Source organism: Lipotes vexillifer, unplaced genomic scaffold, assembly GCF_000442215.2.
Source record: "Lipotes vexillifer unplaced genomic scaffold, Lipotes_vexillifer_v1.1 scaffold773, whole genome shotgun sequence".
NCBI classification, from domain to species: Eukaryota; Metazoa; Chordata; class Mammalia; order Artiodactyla; family Lipotidae; genus Lipotes; species Lipotes vexillifer.
In genome coordinates this window covers 932,310-943,356 of record NW_006786767.1, presented here as the reverse complement: position 1 = coordinate 943,356, position 11,047 = coordinate 932,310, and the positions used below count along the sequence as shown (strand labels likewise).

The 11,047-nt window shown below is 41.4% G+C and overlaps 1 protein-coding gene across 4 annotated transcripts in view; it reads left to right on the top strand.

Annotated features, from left to right (window-relative positions):
- CHD1L (chromodomain helicase DNA binding protein 1 like) overlaps positions 1-11,047 on the top strand; it is a 51,617-nt gene that overhangs the window by 24,855 nt on the left and 15,715 nt on the right. For all 4 annotated transcript variants that reach the window (XM_007459378.1, XM_007459376.1, XM_007459375.1 and 1 more), the window contains 5 exons: positions 2,023-2,096; positions 2,369-2,479; positions 5,271-5,385; positions 6,243-6,396; positions 9,847-10,012. In XM_007459378.1, the coding sequence (XP_007459440.1) occupies positions 2,023-2,096; positions 2,369-2,479; positions 5,271-5,385; positions 6,243-6,396; positions 9,847-10,012 (620 nt within the window). The remainder of the gene's footprint in view (positions 1-2,022; positions 2,097-2,368; positions 2,480-5,270; positions 5,386-6,242; positions 6,397-9,846; positions 10,013-11,047) is intronic.

The following is an 11,047-nucleotide window of genomic DNA, read 5'->3' as shown; positions in this document are numbered from 1 at the left end:
CCCCCCCCCCCCCCCGCCATTCCATTCCATCCCACACCATCCCCTCCATAATCATCCTTTCCTTTCCTGATTTCATACAGCACTTAGGATCCTAATCCAGTGCTTGGCAATGTGCTTGGCTTAATCTGCTGTCTGGTTAATTGCTGTATATTAACCATCTCACTCCAGCTATATTGTTTAGTTCCACAGGGACAGAGATAACATGAAGCATTTCTTGTTTCATTTCCTGCTGGTACCTTGCATTGAATTGGCACATAATAAGTGCTTAGTAAATATTTACTTCTGTTAACTTATGGGGCTTGGTTTGAACCCAGGGAGAACTTGGGGACTCTTTCTCTGAGACATGAGTTGGGCATCGGATGACCGAGTCACTTCTGGAGCCTCTAAAGTTTCTGCTAAGTGTTCAGTGGCCTGGTGACCAGCCTGTATCTGATCTTCCTGATCCCCAGAGGGACAGAGGAGTCTAGAAAAATCCTAGTTTCCCAAGGATTTCAAAGTTATCCCTTAGGGACAACTGACCCAAGTAGGCCTGAACCAACCTAAAACCTCAGATTTGGCAAAACTGTCCAGCATTAGGAATGTGCAAGTCAAATAACTGCACGTCTTACTATATTTTATTGGCTATGATGTATCTACTTGAAGTGTCTTAGTGTTGGAGGAGGACCTGTAAATATCTTCTCTCCAAACTTTTCCTTTCACAGGTGATGAAACAGGCCCAGAGAAGTTGTGTGGCTTGTCTGAGGCCGCCACCGCTAGCAAATGACAGAGATGGGATTAGAACTGAGGTCCTCAATTTTAAGTTCAGTGCGATTTCTACCTATCTGGGGCTAGAGTCTTGAAGGAGTTGTTCATAATTGTTCATCTGCACCCATTGCAAAATCAGATTAAATTTGTTTTCCTAATGAGAATGTTGTTTTGACAGTGCTGTGCTGCTTTGTTTACACAAACTTTTTTTCTTTTTTCTTTTTCATTAGTTATCTACTTTATACATAGTATCAATAGTGTATATATGTCAATCCCAATCTTCCAATTCATCCCACCCCTCCCTTTCCCCCCTTGGTGTCCATATGTTTGTTCTCTACGTCTGTGTCTCTATTTCTGCTTTGCCAATAAGATCATCTATACCATTTTTCTAGATTCCACATATATGTGTTAATATACGATACTTGTTTTTCTCTTTTTGACTTACTTCACTCTCTGTGACGGTCAAATAATGGCTGATAGCATGGGGCTCTAAGCTTGACTTTGTTTTTTGTTTGTTTGTTTTGGTTGCACTGCGCAGCTTGTGGGATCTTAGTTCCTCAACCAGGGATTGAACCCTGGCCCCCAGCAGTGAAAGCACAGAGTCCTAACCACTGGACCGCCAGGGAGTTCCCTTGAATTTGTTCTTGACTTAATCCATTTTACCTCCTCCTTTCCTCTCTCCTCTCCCTACATAAATTTTCTCATGTATCACATGGGATATGAGATGCCACCTGCCCTTTGCTTCTCTAAAGTGATGTTTCTCAGAATTTTTAACCAATAATGCTATACATCGAAAGGATAGTAACTTTCACCCCCAAGTAGAGAATAGCTATAGATTGCCAACCACAAGCTCTTTAGGGTTATCAATTTTTGTTTTGTTTTTTGTACATTTGAATTTTGTATTTTTCTCTTCACAAATCTTTTTTATTTTGCTGTTAAAAGTGTCTATTTCTTTCCATTTAGTATTTGACATCCTAGAAAGAGGTGTCTTGGTTATCCATTCTTCCTATACCCTCTGGTGCATTGACACATGCTCCTGGGAATATCCCCACTCTAGTTTGAGAACTGCTCTAAGGATACAGCTACATGTGCAGTTATATCCTTACATAAAGCATTTTGCATTACTGAAGAAGTCTCTGTAAATGATTATGACATTTATATTTCTGATTCAGTATTTCATTTCTTTATAAACTTGCATTCTTTGGTAAGTGTCACCTGAGTGAAACCCACCTCAAATACTATCAGAGTTGGGAGTTTTCCTTTTCTTTTTCTTGCCAGGGGCCATCGAGTTTTACTTTTCTCCCAGATGACCCAGATGTTGGATATTCTCCAAGACTACATGGATTATAGAGGTGACATCCCTTGACCGCTACATTGCTCAAGACTTTTAGACTTTTAACAGTCCAGATAGGCCCCTGAAGAATTACCTGGGGTGTGGGGCTGTTACAGAGGAAAGCAGTGTAAGAACATTATTCAGAACCAAAGGAAGATTGCTTACAGTAGGGGCATGCCTGTATATGAGAAGGGACAAATTAGCATTTGGTTTTGGGCTGACAGTGTTTAATTCCACAGAGAATACTTGGAAATGGTTAATGTTTCTCTGTTGTTCTCCCTCTGTGTGAAGGCTACAGCTATGAGCGTGTGGATGGCTCCGTGAGAGGAGAAGAGAGACACCTGGCCATCAAGAACTTTGGACAGCAGCCCATCTTTATTTTTCTCCTGAGTACCAGGGCAGGTAGGCCACATAGTCACTGACCAAAGCAGACAAATAAGGGGTGACATGGTACATTTACATGCTAACCATTAGTATGTTTTTCCTTAATTCTCTGAAAGGTGAGGTTATTACTGAGGGGTGTAATAAAGGGGAAACTGAGGCAGATGACATAAGTTTATCAAGGTGCTGGACTTCTAGCATGGTGTTCTTTTCTATCCAACCGATCTAAGCTTTCATCTCATCAAGGAAGTAAGGCTAAAACCTGGGGTCATTGGAAAGTAATTCTTATCTGCTTTGACTATTGACCTGGGATTATCATGAAAGATTTCTATGATTTTCTGCAAAATTTTAGTCACATTTGATAAAGACAGCTTACCTTCCCAGACATGAAGTGAGATAGCAACCTGTCTACTAGTTGTCCTTCCTACAAGTAGCTCTTGAATAGTGTTGTAAAAGCTTAATAAAAACCTAGTATTAAAAGATGTGATAATGAAATTGCCAGCTTGTTAGAATTATTTATAACATTGCCTATATAAACTTGTTAAAAATATTATACGTGACATTTATAGTGTTTTACCAGTTACAGAATGTTTTCATTTCTTTAAATAATACAACATCAGCTCTTGGAGATGAAATTATTCTCATGTCATGGAACAAGCAGACCTTAAGTTAGTTTTAAACTCATAGAATCTTAAGTTTCATTATTTTATTTTTTGTAGACCTAAATCTTGATGGAATAGATGCAGGAGCTCTGAAGGGATATGTGTCCTCTATAAATAAAGAGAGATCAATATCTTTATGAGAAGAGAGTTCAGGCTTACTTAGTAAGCATTTATTAAGCGCCTAGTACTATAGGGTATAAAAAAGAAGTGTTAGATATACTTCTTGACCACAAGGAGATTGTTCTGCCTGTGTACGTCTCACCACTGTATTGTGAAGATCTGGTCAGATTCATTTGACCCCACTCACTTCCAAGATCATCGACTGCACCCTGGATCTCAGCCATTTGTTCCTGTCATTAGTTGTCTCAGAGGTAGACTTAGGAGAGACCGAAAGGATCAGGGCAGATATCATCACTGTTGGGAAAACAGCCCTATTTATGCTTTACTGATTTCATCATCTTCATATTCAGAGAGCAGCATTGTTTGAAACGTCTAAAATTAGGAAGAAAGAGATCTCTGCTTTTCAACTAATCTCCTTGGAGTACTCAGAATTAGTTGAAACACAGTGATCTTTTAGAAGCCAAAGCAGTTCTGGACATGAGTCTTTTCCAAACACTGTCCTGTTTGCTCTTGCTTTTTAGCTGTAGATTTGCATCATTATCCTTTATTCAGCAGTTTCCCTCCAACTTTCAAATATTTCTGATTGAGTCATATCGCCACCAGGTGGCAGTGATAGCTAATGAATATGTCCCAAAGAAGTCTGGCTACAACTTATTTATAAAATATCACCCCTTCATGAAGAAGAGTTGAACTTAGACAGTATTAACCCAAGAAGAAGAAGAAAATTTTTAGGGAATCACACTTTAATGAAAGAAGTGCCTGGGAGGTATTATGGAATAGTGGGTAAAAAGCATAGGCTCTGGAGCCAGACCATGTGGCACTGAATCTGGTACTTTCTCTTTCCAGCTGTGCAACTTCCAGTAAATCCCTTAACCTCTCTGTGCTTCCATTTCAACATCTATAAAATGAGCATAATAACAGTAACTGCTCATAGGATTGTTGCGAGGATTAAAGGAGTTAATATATGTAAAGTGCTTATTAAAACAGTGCCTGGCCGGGAGTAAAGCACAGCACCAGGGTAGCCATCATTATTACTAAGTATAATTTAGAATCTCTCAGTAATCAGTCTTTATTATCTATTCCAACTTTAATTTTATATGAAGGGTTTAATTAGAATATTCCTGCCTGGCTTGTCTTGAGATCCAGCATAGAGACAGTAGCCTGTCTCAAAAGTTAGTCCTTAATTTTGGCTCTTGGAACAAGCTGTTTCAGGCTTGCTTGTTTCAGCAACGAGCTGTCATGACCCTGCAAAGAGGGAGTCAGTTTTGTACTTGTTTCCACATTAATCAAAGAGAAGGCTGTAATTTGCCTTCATGGTTCTCTTAATTCCTGTAGTCCAAGGATCCTCCACAGCCCTTTTCTTACAGCGCTGAAGAAAGACCAGAAAGTTGTCCCAGGGAGTGTTCTTGTCCTTTGGTTGGTTTTGTTACCTTGTCTTCGATTAATGTGGAAACACGTACAGAAGAGACTTAACTGAAGTTTTCTCCAGTCAGAGGGAGGTAGCTTCCCTGCTCCTCTTGGGAGTGTAATAAATGGCATCCCCTCTTCTCATTAACTTGTATCGGGGGTCTTACTGCTTAGTTGTACCTTGCAGTGGATGTTAAGAGCTTTTCTGTTAATGTTGCCCACAGCAGACCTCACTCATATTTAAAACTGTTCTGAAAGAGCATGTGGCCTTTTCTATAGACGATTCTAAACAAATTACAATGAAGAGTTTTAAACAGAAGAAATTTAAGATGGCTTCAGGGCATGAACTTAAGTACCCACTTTTGCTCCTTACCCCTGCTGCCCTCATTCTGTTACTTTCAGTCGTTAAACTTTCCCAAGTCAGGCGATAGGAGCCCAGGTAGGACTTTTAACCACTACAAGGCTCTATCTGGAGTTGGGGATGGGGGTGTCAGTTTGAAGGATGAAGCCAATTGTTTTGGCTGCTCTCAATTTATCAATCTGGCCACTGTAGCCTTGCGTCTTTATTGTCTGGTCCCTAGCCCATGTGCTGCTGATAACATTCTTTTTTGCATTGTTTTCAGGTGGAGTTGGCATGAACTTAACGGCAGCAGATACCGTTATTTTTGTTGACAGTGATTTCAATCCTCAGAATGACTTGCAAGCAGCTGCCAGGGCTCACCGAATTGGCCAGAACAAGTGAGAGATTTAAGCATAGCATGGTTCCACTTCCTTGGCTCCTGAGCAGTTCTGGGTTGGGGAGGAAGGTGAAGAGTATGGGCCGGTGACAGTCCTAGACTGGAGGGCGAGAGACCGCTAGGTTTAAGCCCAGCTCTGTTGCTCACTCACGAGTAGTACTGGGATGGGCATGTTATTATTCCATACTTGCTTTGTTAAAAAGAGCAAAGTCAGGCTTCCCTGGTGGCGCAGTGGTTGAGAGTCCGCCTGCCGATGCAGGGGACACGGGTTTGTGCTCCGGTTCGGAAAGATCCCACGTGCTGCGGAGCGGCTAGGCCCGTGAGCCATGGCCACTGAGCCTGTACGTCTGGAGCCTGTGCTCCGCAGCGGGAGAGGCCACAACAGTGAGAGGCCCACGTACCACAAAAAAAAAAAAAAAAAAAAAGCAAAGTAAAATTGTGAAAGGACTAGAAGGAAGCTTTAGAAGTTATTTATCTCATCCTTCCTGAGTTAAGGTCTAATTCAGTTAAAAAATGAAGTTATGGCTTTATGGAGCTAAGCTAAAAAGATAAGTCTTACCCTTTGGCCTGAGGATGATTTAGATCTCCCAAAAGTTTTCCTCCACCACAGATAAAGAACCCCAGTTATGGCCATCTCATCATCCTTCCCTTGACTTTTTTGGAAAGGTTCAGTGAGAATTAGAGGCCGGATCTGTCTAACAAATGCTCAGGTTCACGTACAACCACTTCCCTTTAGTTGTACCCTGAACATGGCATTTTGGGTTTGTTTTCTTTCAGGTGTATTGACCTTGCATGCTTGTGCCCTTCTTTGCAGACAATTCTATGTTAGCGCATTGCTTTCCTTTGACTTCTGTACAGGTCCGTTAAAGTCATTCGGCTGATTGGCCGAGACACTGTGGAAGAAATAGTCTGTAGGAAAGCAGCCTCCAAGCTGCAGCTCACCAACACGATCGTAGAAGGGGGCCATTTTACTCTGGGAGCCCAGAAACCTGCTGCGCATGCTGACCTCCAGGTAAAACATATTCTTCACTTTAGAATATGTCCTGGTTTTAGTCAGTGCTCCTGTGGATGAGAAAGTAAATGAATTAACCACCCACTCTCCCCAACCACACATTTGTTCTCTGGCCAAATTCCTACCGGCCATCGTATCTACTGCACGCAAGCTGCTGTGGGAGCTAAAATGAATCTGATATATAAAGGCAGAAAAATACAGAATGAGGATGGGCTTTGGATCCCTCTGCTTGGATTCAAATCCAAGCCTTGCCACTTATTGGCTGAGTGGCTTTGAGCAGATCTCTTAACCTTTGTTTTTCTAAAAGTGAGGATACCACAAGTTACCTCAGGGGGCCTTAAGAGAATTAGATAAACAACTCAGCATAATAAATAATGATTAATCTCATACCTCCATCTTAATCAGCGCTCTACATCACCTGCTTCATACTCAGAGGAAGGTGGACAAGATCAGGAATTCAAAATTATACCATAGGAAGAATAGACGAAAGAACTAGAGTTAATTGCTTGAAGAAGGGGACGCAGGATAGGAAGCAAGTGCTGGCTTGGAAGACTTTAGAAAAAGCTGTCTTCTGGAAGACGGCTTAGAGATATTCTGTAGCAGCCCTTGGGTTAAAATTAGAACCCGTATTACGATATATCCCAGGTTCTCCCATTTTGACCCAGGGATGAGGGGCTGGAAGCGGAGAGACCAACTCCTAGGATACTGGAAAGATCCAAGTGTGAAGTGAGTAATAGACCTCTGATGGGGCAGTAGCAGTGGGAGGGTCTGGAGTGAGCAACATTACAAAAGAAGAAATGACAGGAGTTGGCTGCTTAGAGGTGGGAAGCTAGGGAGATGGAAAATTCAAAGATGTCTGTAAGGTCTTAAGCCTGGATGATGAGGATAGAAATTAGGAAGATAGAAGGTAGGCAGAGTTTTAGCAAGGGAAGATAATTTACGCTTTAGTCAATAGAGTTTGCAGTAAAAAATAAAATATAAACAAAACTATTATTAGAGGAAAACTCAGAGACAAAAATTTCATTTGCAAAAGTTTGTAAGAGAGTAGGCTTTAAAGGGACTAGTTTATCAAACAGAAAATATCAATACAACAAGTATTTAAAGGAAAAAAAAAGTTAAACACTATTATAAGCAGAATTACCCAGTTTACAGTTAGTCTGGTTAAAAAAAACTTTTTCTCACATGTCTATCGTATCCACAAAGACCAGTGCATATCTTTACACATCAGTTTTGCAAGACAGGGCTCACATTCGTTTTGTTAGTGAGTTGGTAACTTACAGGAAAGCCTCAAGGTTTCTTTTATTTTAGGTCTAGAACTAGAAAGTATCCCTGGGTTTTATGCATTTACTTGTTTGATTTTTGTTTATCTCAAGGTGCACAGTGTGGTTTTTTTCTTTCTCTTTTCTTCCTTTGGTTCCCAATTGATGTGTGCACGCTTATTCATGCTGGTGGCAGGGCCGGCTGTACGTATTTTTTTTTCACATTATCCAAAAGGCAATTACAAATGTAAGATGAAGGCTTGAGAGAGAGGTGGGGACAGACTGCAGAGACTCTTAAATATAGTTCTCCATGCACGAGTTCTCCCATAGAACCTTGAGAGTGACAAGTTCAGTGTTGGGTCTGGTGGTGGGAATAGATGGTGGAGCCTCGGAGTGCCCACATTCTGGGTGTGGGAGGAGGAGGGGTTGTCAGTGAGAAGTTGGAATTCTCTCCCAGAGCAGGAGGGGCTCGGGATTCAGTCGGGGTGTCCTTGTGATGCGGGCTGCCGGTCATGTCCATGTGATTGAGTAGACATGCCTCTGTGCCGTGGGCCAAATACTAGTGGGAACATAGACCCTTGGCTGTTTGAGAGGGCCTCTGTCGGAATCTTGCCCAGCTTGGAAGGTGGTTATCGGAAGGTTACGTTCTGGCTCTAATGTCTGATTTCTCTCTTCCCTACCAAGACTCTGCAAGTTATCTCTTTGGTTGCCAAAAGCAAAGGTAACAACCCAATGCCCTTGTCTCAGAAGAAAGCAGGGTTTGTTTGTAAAATAAAAAGAATCCAATAGTAAAAGATGTAACTGTTGTTTAGTAAATTTAAGAAGTATAGGATCCTGAAGTCCTCAGGGAAGGAAGGTTTGTTATCCTGCAGGAGGAACATAATAGAAACAGAGAGAGGCAGATGCAGATGTAGTGAACATTTATTGAACGCTTACTGTGTGCTAAGTATCATATAAAGTGCTTCTCTCCGATTGTTTCCGTGAATATGAATAACAAGAGAATGAGGTAGGCACTCTCTTTATTCCTATTTTAAATAATTTGCCCTAGGACATTCATTTATTAGGACGCCAATCCAAGTACTCTCGAACTTCCAAGCACATGCCGTTAATTACTGTAATATATTGCTTCTCTAAAAACACATGTAGTCCCTTGGTGACTGAGACACATCACAAGTGAAAGCATAAATATAAGGTAGACTGAAGGGAGTGTCCCAGGATGGACCAGTCTTTTTCATAAATAGTTGGCTTTCTTCTATTTTTGGTGCCAGTCGCCTTGTTATATATATCCAGGTTAAAGATCAATGTATCCAGGTTTGTTTGATGCTTAGGTGAGCTGCCTGAATTTTTTTCAAGCTGATACAGAATACATTAAGATTTCCAAGTTACTCACAAAATATACCATCTGGAGATAACTGACCCAGTCTAAAGAGACAAGATGCAAATGAGCCAAGATGTGAATGCGGCTTGGTTCAGGGTCTCAGATTTATCACTTAGGGAAGTACAGAGTTGGAAGTAGGAAGCTACAGCCAGGAAAGATGATCTGAACTTTTTAGGTGGTTCCTGCAGCCCTAGGGATAGGCTGAGGGTACATTAGAGAGAAGGAAAGAGAAGCAGGGTAGTGCAATGCTAGAGGAATGTCCAGCAACATTAGAATTGAGAAAGGGCTTTCAGGTCTAGTGGTTGGGAGTTGTTACTGGTCTTTGTGAAGGCGGTTTCCATAGAGCACTGTGGCAGGAACAAAATTGCCAAAGGAAAGAAGTCACTTAAGAAGTACCCCATGTAGCCCTCTCGTTCCAAGAAGTTTGGCAGTGGAAGGGATGGGAGAGTAGCTAACAGGGTCTGTGACCTCTCGTGTGGCTGCTGGGATTGCCTGTGAAAAAGACTCCATGAGAAGTGCTAAGGTAATGCAGGAAATGGCTGTTATTCAAAAAAAGAAAAAATTGGAGGCTCCGATTTTTTGTTTATTGAGAATTGTTAAAGTCAGCATCTCTGACTATCATTTATCACTCTCTGCTTACCCATCATCCAACTACAAAACAGCCCCCTTGGTGTCATCTGTCATGGGGAGAGAAAGAAGGCTGACCATCAGAGAAGGAGTGTGCCTGGTGTCGTTAAGCCACTTTGCAAGTCAGTGATATCCAATGTTTGTTTTCATGAGGGCCAACTGGACTTTTTGTTTTCTTCATTCAAGTTGAGTGAGATACTCAAATTCGGTTTGGATAAACTGCTGTCCTCTGAGGGGAGCACCATGGATGAAATAGACCTGGAGTCTATCCTGGGAGAAACAGAAGATGGCCAGTGGATCTCTGGTGGCCTGCCGACAGCAGAAGAAAGAAGCAGAGAACAAGAGGAAGGAAGTAAGTGGGGGGTGAGAGCAGAGCCAATGGCGCAGCCACCCCAGGCTAGAACATGAGTGAGATGGGTCCCCAGGGAAAGTCCTGGATACTGCTCCTGGGACATCCTTTTCCTGTCCAGCCCTATTCTCATCCTGGGCACACTGTTTAAGACTTAACATGGTTCAAGAACTCTTCCTAGGCTGATTGGAAATTGTCTGGCTGTTCCCTTGTATCTGAACTTTGAACCAAATTGATGATGCTAATGCTTATGGTAGTATCAATCTCAAGGATTTTGTGTTTTTTCCTCCCTTGATTGCAAGCATCTTCTCCTTTGTTTATTAGTAAATCTTTCAGTCCTTAGTATGATGCTGCACATAGTGATCCCTTTTCTGAATAGTAGAATGAGTTATTTTTTAAATTATAGTTAACACCAGTTGAGCATTAAGTGTGAACTTATGTGCCTTATACCTATGTTTTCATTTCACCACTCTGAAGTGAGGTACCGTTAATTTTAAATTTTTAGTGAAGCAATATATATGATCATGAGATGATCTTGTCTTTTTCTTTTTGATTTGGGTCAACATTTGTCTTTTGTCCATTTCTATTTCTATAGTATTTTAATTTCTTATTTGAATTTTTTTTTTTCACATAGAAGCTTTGTAAGGATGTTCCCTGTTGTCTTAGGGTTATTTTGAAATGACTTTATTTTCCCATACCAGTGGCAACAGAGATTCAGTGTGGACTGAGGTGACAGGTCTGATAGTCTTACTAGGCTTCTTAATTCAAGAGTACCTTATTCCATTCATACAGAGAAGGGCAGTTTCTTTACCTGACACTGCTTCCTTTTATTGGGTGGAGAGTGGGCTGGCATGACTTCTGGTTTTGTGATTCTCTTTTGTTTCTGTAGGACCCTGAATTTCCATCACTTGCTTCCTTCTTTCCCTTTGCCACCAAACTGTCAAAGCACGTCTTCCCCTTCTAAGTTGTCTCTTTCCCCCAGAAGCAGTGCCTTCCCAAATTGTAAGCTGCAACTACTTTCTAGTTCCTTCCTTTCAA